Source organism: Rhinolophus sinicus, linkage group LG04 (assembly GCF_036562045.2).
Source record: "Rhinolophus sinicus isolate RSC01 linkage group LG04, ASM3656204v1, whole genome shotgun sequence".
NCBI classification, from domain to species: domain Eukaryota; kingdom Metazoa; phylum Chordata; class Mammalia; order Chiroptera; family Rhinolophidae; genus Rhinolophus; species Rhinolophus sinicus.
The window spans coordinates 141,788,168-141,801,962 of NC_133754.1; the positions used below are offsets into that span (position 1 = coordinate 141,788,168).

The window sequence follows — 13,795 nt, forward strand, 5'->3', positions numbered from 1 at the left end:
TGGATGGTGACATTTTAATTGCCTTTTGCTACTTTTTTATGATCTACTGTATGGTTTGGGAAGTAAACAAGTATCATTTATATATAAATATAATTGAAATCCAAATTATGTATGTACACAAATGTATATGTAAATAAACATTTAGAAAGATTGTAGGATTAGACCTTTTCTTTTGTAAACCAAAGACAACATTTTGCAAATAGAGTTATTTTCAAACCTTCAAAATGTGTTACCTGCCTTCAGAATGGTCGTCTTCCTGTCTTGTGTCAGAGAATCTTAACACTGTCCCAAACCTCCTTCATGATGGGACTCACCTGGGGGTGCATGCTGAAAATATCAATTCCCCTTTCAGACCTACTGAATCAGAATCTCAGGGGACAGGTCTTGGATGCGTCAGGCGGTTCTTGTCATAAGCAGAATTTAGGCCACTTTCCTATAGAAACAGAAATGTTACCAGCCACATTTTCCAGTTTTAGTGAATGCCTCCTGGAAGTGCCTTGTCCAGACCCAGCTTCCTTTGTTTTAAGAGGCCTATGCTAATTTGCATGGCTGCCCTGGGAAACTATCTGTTTGGCAGGTTTTTTCTAAGGCCCCTTTCAGGTCTGAGAATTCTTTGAAAATCTAGGAGACTCTTCAACAACTTTTATCCGTGTCAATCAGGGATACTGAATTCTTAGGGCTAAAGGATTCTGATGATAATTTCTTGTTTTTTTTAAAGCAATTCAGGTGTTGCCAAAGGTCCCTCTAGTTTCCCTGGAGGACTTGTGTACCTCATGCAGACAGTCCCCTGGGTCTCTTTCACCTTAGATTCCCTCCTTACCTGTGAGATTGAGTGCCTTTTTACTTAGTGAAAATGTTATTAATGTGTGGGTTGTTGTTTTTTATTTAAAATGTACTTGTTTTGGCAGAGGGAGCTCTGAAATCCGGTTAGACATCAGAATCACATTGGAATCAAGGATTCTAATTTACTAGCTCATCGGCTGGAGTCAAATGGCATTTGTGGCATTTACCTTTTAATATTGCATGGGAAGAGTTTCACAAACACGATGCCCCAACATTGTTCGTTCAATTGCTGTCAGCAAAACCCCTCTTGAGTTCTGTTAAAAGGATCCAAAAGGGAAACTATAACAAAAAATGCACCTCTTCCCCCCCCCTCCGCCCCCCTCCGAGCAATTATCTCTGTGCAGCAGAGGCAGAGAACGCAGGGAGGCGCTGGAGAGCAGGGACGGAAGGGGCTTTGAATCCAACAGATGCGGGTTTGTATTTTCACCCACCATGTACCCTGGGATTGACCTCGGTCAAGCTGCTTTTCCTCTCTGAAGCACAGTTATTTCATCTCTAAAGGGAGGGCAGGGGTGCTGTGCGGATTTACATAAACTGAGCAAAAATACTGTTTGAAAACTTTTGGCACATAATATTCGTTTCATTGATCCTTGTCTTTCCGTGTTTCTGGTTTGTTGTCTTTTTTTCTTAATGGAGGGTGAAGAAGTGGCTCTGTCTCTGAAAGAGTTGGATTTCATATAGCCTGCAATGTAAACAGTAGTAAAATAATAAAAGCAGTCGAAATGCAGCGCACAGTGCATTTGAGGACTCAGGGCACGGTGCCAGGAGGGAGAGATTCCTCCACGGTGCACAGCTCTCTCCCTAGCAGGATCTGTCTAGACCAGACTGTGCTCCAAAAGGGGCTACTAGAATCTCCAGGCTTGGAGTTGGAGTACGCTCTGCCTTAGCCCTGGTTGACCAGGCTGACCGTGGCCTCTGCCTGCCGGCCTGATCACTCCCAGACCAGCCCCATCAGTCCCCTAGGAGCCTGTCCATGGGTAACCTGGCATCACGAAGTCATCCCAGAGCTACAGCCATTTCCTCCCAATCAGAACGCTCCCCGATACCTTCCAGGTCTCCTTAGACTCGTAATGCATCCAGCGCACAGGTGACTCTGAATTGCACAGCTAATTCTTTCGTTAACTTTGTGGCCAGCTAAACCCATCATGCCCAGAAACACCAGGAGGAGAGTGTGGGGTTTGGGATTCGTGCCTTCAGTAGTAGGGAAAGGAGAGGGAATGGAATGTACTATTCGTTGAGAACTGAGAACTTTCTCTCCCTGTGAGTCTGACTACAAAAGTTTTCATAACCTTTGCACGTGCTCTAACATCTTCTCATTGTGGTGATAACAACAGCCATGGCAATGTATTACCAATCGTAATAATAAAGTTCAAAAGAGTGAGAGAGAGAGAGAGAGAGAGAGAGAGAGAGGTGGATAATAGGCTCCTTTGTTTGTCTGAGCTGTTCTCCCTTTCAGCTCTAGCTCCTCTCTAGCCTTCCCTTACCCTAAGCTATGCTCTCAAACGCTTGTTTCACAACTAGTGAAACCCTCAGCTGGACCCCACCTGCTCGCTTTAACTTAAACTTGCCTTTCTCCTGAGAACATCGTGTCCTGGGAACCTCCTTAGGTGATGCTGCCTGCATTCGATGGAAAGAGAAATCTAAGCAGGAGCTGGCGCTGGGGTCCAGGCAGAGAAGCCGGAACAAAGGCTCTGGGGCAGGAATGAGCTTGGCAGGGTCTCTAAACCAACAGCCACAAAGAAAGACCAGGGTGGCTCCAAGAAGTGAGCTTGGGAGCGTGCAGGATGGATTGAGGTTGGAGAAGGCAGCAAGGTCAACTCATGTAGGATCTGGAGGCAGTCTTTCCACAGACTGGGTGGCTGAAACAACAGACATTTTCCCCCCGCCGTTCTGGAGGCTCAGAAGTCCAAGATCAAGGTGCTGGCAGATTGGGTTCTTAGGAAGGGCCCTCTTCCTGGCTCCTACAGTGGACAGCGACCTTCTTGCTGTGTGCTCACGTGATCTTTCCCAAGTGCATGCACGTAGAGTTAAACTTTGAACACGAGTAAGAATGATACTATATAATTAAAAGGGAAGGCATGAGGGGCAGAGCAGAACTTTTGACGCGTCTCTCCTGGATGTTATTTTGTAGGAGCTGTGGGGTGGCTGTTAGTGGAGGAAAGAATCCTGTAAGTGGATGAATATGCATGGTTATTGATATGGTTGTTTGGACTGAGAAGGGTGAGAGAGGCCAGGAGAGAAGAGGCGGCCACTGGGAAGATGAGGGAATGCCAGGCCTTTTATCTTGAAAAGGGCCCCTCCCTTGGGCAGAGTTTTAGCTGCTGCCTCAGCACTGCAGTCATACCTGTACTTGAGCAGTTCTCATACCTTCTTATTATTCGTTTACGTGTCTTTGTCTTTATTAAACTGTGAGCACGCCCCCCATTTTATATTGCCTTTCTCTTCTCTATGCCTACCTCAGGTTACCTGGTAGGCACTCAAGAAATGTTTGTTGAAGGAGAGTGTCTCTATGAATCCAGTCTGCTGTTCAGTGTACAGGCCAACTAAATGGCTCAGTGAACCTGTAAACTTTTCAACCTCAGATTCCTTTGCTCTCATTTGACACGTTGTCATCATATGATTAATATACACATATGTGTATATACACAAATATGCGTATGGGTGTGTGTGTGTGTGTGTGTGTGTGTGTGTATCTCCCCAAATCTTAATGTTCTTCAGGAGATACAAGGATTTTAAAAGTGTTTAGTTTATCACATTTATTTGAGATCCTTTGACCAAGTTGTTTCAGAAACTTTATACATCGTCATACATGCTGAAAAAAGTGTTGAAAACGTGTCCATTGCACGAATAATAACTACAATTTAAAAAGAAAAAAATGCACACAATCCTCTCCTTTCATTGAGTCATGTTTCCACATACTTTCCAATTCTTTTATATAGTTTTCATTGTATTGTTATTCTCCTTGTGGCCATAGAGACTTCCGCATTATAATTTTAAATGCTGACTTGCTGTACCAGTTCAGTTGATTGCTGTAAATGAGTAGCTTTGATGGTTTTCATCTTACGTTATTATAAATAGGCCTGCAATGAAGTGCTACCTCACCTCCCAGTCCCCGCTGTCATCTAACCTCTAGTCCACTCGATTGAAACAGCTCTGGCCAAGGAGAGCAACGGTCCTCTTCTTGGTTAACATCTTCTGTACTTAACTGACCACAGTGTTGCGTGGTGTTTGCTGTTCTCCCCTCCTTGAAATTCATTATTCCCTTGACTTTTTGGACGCTCTGCTCCAGAGAGTTTTTTTCTTCCCTTCCTGGCAGTTCCTCTTTGGTGTCTGTTCCAGGGACTTGAACTTGCCCCCTAAATATGGACATTCCCAGGGATGGGTCCTCTCCTTACTCCTCTCACCTGCTTCAGCCTACAGCATGTCTGAATGCAGGCATACCTTGTTTGATTTGCACTTTCCTTTTTGCACTTCATAGATGTTGTGTGGGTTTTTGTTTTGTTTTTTTGATAATGTTGTGTTTTTTACAAATCGAAGGCAAGACCCTCCCCCAGCAAAAAGATTACAACTCACTTTATTGCGATACTCACTTTAATGTTGTGGTCTGGAGCTGAACCTGCACTCTCTCCACTGTGTGCCTGTGGTCTCATTCCCTTCAATGACTTCAGCTCTCTTGATCCATGGCGAGTCCCAAATCTCTTCCTCTATCCCAAATCTCTCTACCCAAGTACTCATCAATGCCTAGCAAATCATGGACACATGGACACCTCCACCTTGAGGAACTGTAACCCTCAAAACTCAGTCAGTCCTTAATTAAATTCACTCTCCTTCCTCAAGCCCCTCCCGAGATTCGCTCCCACTACTTGTTCTGTTTTAGTGAAAGGCACTGCCATCTGCTTACCGTGTTTCCCCGAAAAGAAGACCTCGCCGGACAATCAGCTCTAATGCGTCTTTGGGAGCAAAAATTAATCTAAGACCCGGTCTTATTTTACTATACTATAAGACCCGGTCTTACATAAGACTGGGTCTTAGATTAATTTTTGCTCCCAAAGACGCATTAGAGCTGATTGTCTGGCGAGGTCTTCTTTTTGGGGAAACAGGTTAGTTAAACCAGAAACCTGAGAGTCATCTTAGACTCACTTCCCTCTTCCTTACTTCATATCTAATCAGACAGTCATCCTGTGTGCTGATTGTACTTCCTTAATTTCTGTTGAATTGGTTCCCTTTTAACACTGCCTTACTTCATAGCCATGACATCTGGCACCTGCATTCCCACAAAAATGCCTTTTTATTTATTTTGATTTTGATTTTTTGCTGGTCTTGTCATTCTTACTGACACCCATCCCCACATCCCCATCTGACAACTCCATCTTCCAAGAAACTGACATTGATGTTTACGTATAATAAAATGCTGGTCTAACCCCACTTCTGTGTTCACAGTAGAACATAGGCCATGCTTGCTTGGGCAACCTCACTTCTTGGCACCTCAAGAGCAAGTCCGCGGTCTCTTCATTTCTTGTTTCTCCACTTGTTATTTATTTTCTTCACCTGGAAAGCTTTCTCCCCCCTTTGTCTCACAAACTCATTCTTACCCATCCTTTAGAATGCATAAGGCATCTCTGGAAAGCCGTCTCTAAATCCCAGCCCCCTAGTATGGATGAGGAACCGCTCCTGAAAGCCCACAGACCACCCTGAGCCTGCCAGGAATCTCAGCACTTAAATAGTTCCTTTCCTTTCCTGCTTTTTAAAACATGTTTACTGGTTGTCTACCGTAATAGACTGGGCTCCATGACGTGAGAGCGTAAGTCTTTTTATGAGGAGGTTCTGGCTTGACAGGCGTTCTGTTCAGTAATTATTTGTTGGATAGAAGTTCTTTGGAAAAACAAATTCTAGGAGTGGGTTCAAATGTGCAAATCCACATGTGAAAAATATGTGCGATAAATTTTTTCTCCAAAGAGTTGTATTGATTTATACTGCCACCAGCAATGTTACTCTCTATCAATTGAATCGTTTCCCCACAACCAGGTAAGTCAGACCTATTTATTGTGCCGGAATGTTGGTCTTTGTACTATAAGAATATTTCATCATTTGGAGTGCTGTAGTCCATTAGGATTTTTTGCGATGATAGAAATATTCTGTGTCTACATTGTCCAATATGGTAGTCATTAGCCACATGTGACTGCTGACTCAATATTGGAAATGTGACTAGTGTGGCTAAGAAACTTCATTTCCTTTAATTTTAGTTAATTTAAATTTGAATATATTAAGTACCCACATGTGGCCAGTAGTTATCATATTGGACAGTGCAACGCTAGAGAGAAAAAAGGAATAATTGGGCATATGTAATTGCTACGTTCTGGATTCCTTTCTTCCTTTTTAAATGCTAGTGGTGTAAGCTCATCATGAAGGTGTGACCAGTTCACAAATGCTGTCATTGTTATTATTAGTCAGCACCACCTCATTTGAGAAACATTTTTTAAGTGGTGCTTGGATCAGGAGAGTAACACCTTACTTACATCAAGAATACAACCAAAACGCCTAAGTCTGGAGACCTGAAGGAAACTGAGAAATGTTACTCACAGTGCTTTTTATTCATAGGCACGCACTTAATGTAGCTACTCCAAAAGAGGCGAGAAGCCTAACACTGCAGAGAGGCATCTGCTGGACTTGTTTTTCCACATACGCTGCCAAATTTGTTTTGGTTAGGCAGGAAGTGAAGCAACTTTTCAGGGAGAGAGCCTAACATCTGTATCTTGTCAGCAATCGGACCTTTTACCTTCTACCAGTGAGCGGAGGTGGAATTTTGCTTTTCAATTTAAGGACAGAGCTGAGTGGGCCACATGTTTTTCTCTCACGATGTGCTTTCCTTAGACTTCACACCCAAAGTCATATTTTTAATCAGTGTACCGGTTTTGATTCTCCAAATAATTTACATTGCCCTTAAAATAAGGAAGCTTTTATTTATGTTGCACAGTTCTTTGTGCATAGAAGACTCTAAAATGAATAAAGGTACTGCGTTGCGTTAGATCCTGCCGGCTAAGCATTTGTGACCGCCTGGTAGCCTTTTAGAAGCTGATGATGGGAGAGGAGTTTCAGTCTCTTCATTGGAGTTGTTGGAAATGTGTCAGAGATAACCTGGAGTATATGTACTCAAAAGTCGTGTTTTATTATTTAACACTAACATACCCTTGGAATTCGGGTAATCCGTTCCCGAGCTGAGAAATCTGGGGCACAATGAATGCCGTGTATGTTGGCTGGACGGGCAGGCCTCTAGGCAGAACGGAAAACTTTGGGGTTTCCCCGGTTCCTCCCTTCAGAAGAGAAAGGAAGAGGCTCCGCAAACCTCTCCAAAAAGTGTTCGTACAGGATGCGCACGCGACTTCAAAGCAAAAATCCGCAGACAAGCAGGCCAGCCTCCAAGATCATTCAACTTGCAGCGCTTCCCAGGGCGCGCGCGTTTGGAGCCGGACCTGCTGTCCCCAGTGCGCGCCGCGGAGTGAACCATCCCACACGCCGGGGGAGGGTGGTGGTGCAACCGTGGGGGCGGCGGGACGCTTGGGCCACAGGATCTCTTAGCCGCAGCCTTCTTCTCCCTCCCCGAGCCGGGAGTCGCGCGGGACGCCTCCTCCCGGGCTGGGCGCCGATGCGGCCTCCCCCGGGGCCTCGCGGGGGTGGTAGCGGCCTATTTGAGAGTTTCCCGGGCCCTGCGGCGGGCGCAGAGGCGTTGCGCTGGGGAGGAGGGCGGACCTACGCCGCCTCCTCGGGAGGAGGGACAAAGGGGTGGGTCCCCTCGGGCTGGCACCCAGGCAGCAGGTCCCGGGACTGACCCACCGCGCGGAGAAGGAGGAGGAGCGGGGCCCACGCGGGACTCGCGCCCAAGATGCTGGTGCGAGGAGATCGCGGGTTTCCACCCCGGCGGGAGCTGTCAGCGTGGCTCCATGTAAGTGCCCTCTTGTGTCCATTTGGTTGGGAGAAGGGTCGCCAGGAGTGCGCGTGGGAGCGCATGGTGGGCTTTCCTGATGTACTCTAGGTAGCTGGGATTCTCCCACCAGGATGAGGAGCTCATGGGAAGGGGGTAGGCTCCTGGTCTCCAGGGCTCCTGGACTCTTTCTCTGTTCTCTGAAGTCACTTGGGTTTCAGATTAGGACTCCAGTAGGGGAAACTGTCTTGAACTCTCCCCTGTATCTCTGCTACCTTCGGGGCATCTCGTTGAGTCTGCTGTATCGCCTGCTGTATGTATGCCTTTGTGTTTTCTTCTTCTGTTTCAAACTACACTCTGTACTTGATGCAAAGTTCCAGTCGTGTGTGCTTGAGCCAAACTGACATCTCTTTGGAAGCCAGGATCGTCATTTTCCCTTTTAATCACCTACTTCTGCAAAATAAGTAAAAGTTATTGTCAGTGGGGAGCGGAGATGGAGTTTTGTAAGAAACCACAAAAAGGGAGTGATGAATGCTTTTTACTCTGGTATTATCTTACCTGTCACCATTTCTTTTCTTTTTATGTCTTCGTTTGTCGAGTTTCGGCTTTTACACAGTAGTTGAAGTTATAAATAATCAGGGTTTTGACTACAGGGTTTTAACATTCTTGAAGTGTGGACGAACTTGAGAGTGAATACTCCAGGGCTTAGTAATGGAATACAGCCTCCCACCTCTATTTTAGCTTCAGTTCTTAGGCAGTGCTGCTTCGCTGGCAGCTGTCTCCCTGAGTAATGTCTGTGGTTTCGCCCCAGTTCCCAGCGGAGACTCTTCCCATCATAAAGACTGCCCCGGGATCACGCAGTGCCTCCCTCCTCTCAGGGGAATCCCAGCAGAGACAGAGGCCCTCTTCTTCAGGCTTTAGGTGGGCTGTGCTGGGGGCCCTGACCACCACTTTGAGAGAACAGGACCCTCTTTGTGAGGACACGTCTCTCCCAGGGTAACATGTACTGCACACCTGGGAAGGTGTTTTAAGTGACGTGTTTGTAGGAGTGATTGCATTTGTAGCAAAGTGCCATTTAATATCCTGCCTAAGAGAATGAAATTCAATTATTCAATACATTTTCATGAACAACTTCACCTCACTGTGGGGAATACAATAAGAGGGGCCTCTGCTACATGGTCGTGTTGGGGAAACTTGACAATAATTAAGATTGATGAGTTCCAACTAGAAATGTGGGCAGGACGCTGCAGCTTTCCCTCTCTGGGGAGATGAAAGAATGGGATGCCTGATTAAGGCAACAGTGGCTTTTGAGGTGTTTCTTGAATTTTTTCAGAGTAGCTGCCAGAGATCGATGAAGGGGAATTTTTTTCACCCTGAAATGCTGCCTGCAACTTTTTCAAGACCTGGCAGCTAATAACGTAATGAGCACCTACTGTCTCTGTCATCGTGAGGTGGTACCGGATGAGCAAGACTAAGTTTCTGCCTTCAAGAGTCTGTTAGACCTGAAAGTTCTACCACTGTGTTTTAGACTCTGCAGACTCTCTGTTGGGAGAGCTGGCTGAGAGAGGGGCTGTGCAGTGCAACCGTCCTGTACTGCACTCTAGGATTTTTGCTGGGAAGAAACGGGTGGCATTTGATCAGATACCTCACAATGTAAGCCAGTACAGAAAATGGGACTAATAATGCCCCTCCCTCATAGGGTTGAGTGACGACTGAATGACGTAGGGTGCCTGGCATGTAGTGGGTGCTAAGTAAGCAGTAGCTAGTAACTATGTAAGTGCTGGGTCCTGGGTTGATAAGGGAGGCAGGATCTAGAAGTACAGGTAGGAGGTGCCAGGTAGGTGTCAAAGGCAGGAGCTGAGGGAAAGAGAAAGTTGCTCACACTCTCTTTAAAGACCTTGAATGCCGGTAAGAGAACTTTGAGAAAAGAAAAAAAGTCTTAGAAATCCCTAAGGTATTAATGACTCGACTTTTTGACTTTTCCTACAAAGAATCGAACAAGTTGCTTAGCGAACACTCCACCCCACCCCCTGCACAGGGAATATTACTGCTTTTGAAACGCTCATATGTTTCACACCAATGAATTTTTACATCACCCCTCCTCCCCCTTTCCAGGGAATTCCATTTGCGAGGACTTCTGCCTGCATTTGTTTAACTTTTGATCTAGTTTTTTGGTACATTTGACAAAAGGTCTCTGGCCACCCATTATCTTCCTCCGAAGTGCTTGGGAATGCAAGGGAGATGATAAAATTCCTCCAGCGACTTTTGAGTTTGCAAGGTTTTCTCCCCTGCAGGTTTTCTTTTTAGAAGACAGATAAGTTCTTGAAACTAGGTGGGGCCACTTTAGTCCTATGTACTGTAGTTTAGAAAGTCATGCAGATTTGGTCCAGGAGTGGCACGAGTTGTGGGAGTGCCTGGGGTGGGGTGAAGAAGTAGGAAGAGTTAGTAATCATCGCTGAAACTTTCAACATACTTTCTACCAAGAATATGAGCCATCAGGGATTTTTTTTGCCTGATGCCTAAGACAAATCCCAGGGAAGGAGGTGTGAGTACAGATCAGTTTATCTAGGTTGAGAGCTGACTCCCTCTAAAATGCCTCACTGATGAATGAGACTAAGCAGTCATCAGGAGGCCAGAAGTTGCTGGTGAGAATGGCTCTGGGCCAGTCAGCCTTGGTGTGGAGAGGCAGGCAGTTTCCCTGGGCAGTTGGGTGGGTGGGGCAGAATGATTATCTCAGGTGTTTTACTGAGCCAGTTTCTTGATCCTAAATCCAAGGGTCAGAGTCAGAAAACAAAGGGAAACAAGAAACGCCCCAAAACTCAGACGTCAGATTTCACACGTATATAGTTGGTTTAAAAACGTCAATATTTACATGAACTTTTTTTAAGGTTGAAAAAGAAATTTTCCCTAAAACTATTTAGGGCCTACTTCACCCCCACAAGAATTTGTGTGATGCCTCTTGTTAGTAGACGCCTACCGGTATATACCTAGCAAATGTCTGAGGGTGTGAGATGGTGGCCCCATTAAACGTTTTTTAAAAGACCATGTAACAGCAATGGAAATCGTTATCAGGTACTCAGTCCCAACAACTGGTACTGGCAGGAAGCGCTAGTTTCAGTTTTGAAGGTTACCTAGGAAAGCTGTTGATGAAGCTTGTACGCCACCTACATTATTGCAGGAGAAGGGACATTCTGAGTTGGAAAGTACCTGCTCCCACTTTCTTCACTTGATTAGGAAATACACTTCTTAGAATATAACTTGGTGACTGACTGTTACAGCCCCAGCAGGCCTACGTGGGCCTTGCCATGGAGATGACAGTTTCATTTGGGTTTTTAAAGGACTAGTGCCTCCATCATCCAGCCAGCCATTGCACCCAAAGCTTCATGGGCCTGGATAACCTGTGAGCTCAGAAGACAGACTGAGGACTGCCAGGGAAAACATACCTAAGAGGTTGATTAAGCATTTTCTCTGCCTCTTTTGCTGTCCCCCAAACAGTGTTTCCCAAAGTGTTCCATACAGACAGACGTACAGGTGGCACAGGAAGGGGCATATCCTGTTTTTCAATTACTGTGCACAAATATTGTACTTCAGGAATAATAATAATAATAAACATAAAGCCAGCCACCAAACTCATTTATTTCATCGATAGATTGCTTAGAATGAAGCAAAAATAAGTATTAAGTAAAACAATGAGTTCAGGATAAGAAAAATAGTAAATTAACAGGGTGAGTGGTATACGTCAAAAGTTGTGAAGATAACCGTTGAAATCTGAGACTTGGGAAATACTGCTTAAAATAGGAGTGTGATGTTTAGTTATGGAGAGCTGGGTACACCTCGACCCAGCTCTATACCTTCAGGAAAGTCGGGCACAGAATGGCCCAGAAGAGCCAGGAAAGTTGAATTTGACGGACTTTGTCTTAATATGTGCATCTTGCTCTTTTCCACTGAGCTCCTTATCTGTTATTGCAGACTTTGTGAAGCTGTGGTTTTGTCTAATTCTCATTCCTCTCTCTGCTTCTCACAAGCCATTCTGCAGTTTTTAAGGTTTGTTGGTATGACGTTTGTAGGATACAGAGGACCTGAGGAGCAGGGCTCCGTTATCAAGTGCATCTTGCTGGTCTTCACCATCAGTGCTCAAGAATGGAGAGAGAGCCAAATATCCTCCATGTAAATGTATTTAACTTTTTAAAAATGTAGCTTATATTGGTATGTAAAATAGGGTTTAACAAGGATTGTCATAGGAATTGAAAGTCTTGAGGTAGAAACAAAGTAACCCTGCCTTGACCTAGAAAATTGAGCGATTGAAGTTCACTTAGGTAAATAAAAACCAGAATAGATAATACTTTGTTTCAGTCACCAAAATCCCTAATTGTGTGTATATGTGTGCACATTCCCACACCATTTATGAGAAATAGTAAGGAAGCTTTCAGTTAGTAACTTGTGCTTCAGTCATTTTAAATCAGCATAGACATTTGTTTAGTGCCTCTGCCAGACGGTTAGTTAAATCAGGTCTTTAACCTTCAAAATATAGTAGTATAACTTTCCTTCATCACTTACACACCATTGTAAGTTGCAGAGTATAGCAAGATACATTTTTGTAATAATGTTTATTTTAACTTTCAGACTATATTTAGCCTAATTAGAATACTCATGCATTATAGTTTCTGTGTTTCTAATTCCCAACATTGTGTGTGTGTGTGTGTGTGGGGGGGAGATGTTGAGACTGTGGCAGGAATGATAGTGGTGGAGAAAACATATTCTTGGTAGATCCTTCATGTATAAAATATTTGTGTTTTAGGAAGCTGGCTGTCTTTAAAAATTTCAAATCATACCGTGAATCGTGGCAAAGATTTCATGTCACATCCTTGAATACAAATATTTACTGAATTTTACCTGTATGCATATGTAAACATGGGTTTACAGTTAATGAATATGGTAATTATTTCTATTATGGACTTTAATCAGCCATATGAAATACAAACATTATGTTCACAAGAAAAAATGGCATCATCTTTCGAAACGTTAATTATAGCATCCCTCATCTGTTAGATACCCTGTATAAGCATGGGACTAAATACATACTGTAGTTATGTGTTTATAGTTAATGATAATATGGTCACAAGTCAGGTGTTTGGAGGGAATATAGTATATAATACACTGTGGGACAGAATTACTGGGATAGTTGTTGGTAGGTAACAGTTATTAGGCTGTGGTTAATAGATCATGATTAAAAGCCAGTTATAGCTTTGTTGTTGTATTAAAGAAAGCTTTGATAGAGATGAGAGAACACTGCAGATATTCATCCTGGATGTTGTCATTTGAGTTGAAGGTGAACAAAGGAAATAATGCTTTCTAGTCATCAGTAGGAATTAGTGAACTCTTCTAGGACATGTAGCTTCTAGGACTTTTGTTCTTCGGAGGAAGAAATAAGGTTCCCAATGTAGCTGTATGTTTCCATTCATTGCGAGTCATTGATCATCACAGTCTGAAAGGCCATGTTTTCAATTCTGCGTTGTGGGGTGCCTTATATAACAGCATGTGCCCCAGGTGGATGGAACTTGATGATGGGGAGAAGGGGGAAAGGGCCATTCCCAATCCTCGAAAGACTGGTCCTAAATATGTCTGGCAAAACAGCATGAAATTATTTGAGGGAATTAATTTAGTGAAACTAACCATTTCTGTTTTTGAAAAGAATGAGTTGTTTAGAAGGAGCTTCCTGTTGAGTTCATTTTTAGAAGTCCAGTTCCTCCCTTATCCTTCTTCATTGAGGCTGAATCAACTACCTTCTTGCCTGCGATTGGTTAGCACGCACATGCCTGTATTTATTAGCGCTCTTATCACTTCCTTCAGCCGGGAGCCCTTCCCTGGTCTGAGTCATCTTGAGAACCCCAGAAGCTGACAGGACACCAAGCACATCACAGAGTATTTACCACATCATCGAACTGACTTGATTTGGGAAAGGCTTACTGCGTAATCTAGTAAGAATTGAAGATGCCTTGAGGAATTCAAAGAGTGGATTCCTGACATTTCTAG

At 44.1% G+C, this 13,795-nt stretch overlaps 1 protein-coding gene across 12 annotated transcripts in view; it reads left to right on the forward strand.

The window, feature by feature from the left end:
• Positions 1-13,795, forward strand: part of TJP2 (tight junction protein 2) — a 112,449-nt gene that overhangs the window by 35,693 nt on the left and 62,961 nt on the right. For 2 of the 12 annotated variants that reach the window (XM_019730430.2, XM_074330520.1), the window contains exon 1: positions 7,577-7,783. The exons of 9 other annotated variants lie outside the window; for them this stretch is intronic. In XM_019730430.2, the coding sequence (XP_019585989.2) occupies positions 7,724-7,783 (60 nt within the window). In that variant the 5' untranslated portion in view covers positions 7,577-7,723. Of the gene's footprint in view, positions 1-7,575; positions 7,784-13,795 lie in introns of those variants that run through there. One more of the 12 variants, XM_074330527.1, reaches the window with a different exon arrangement.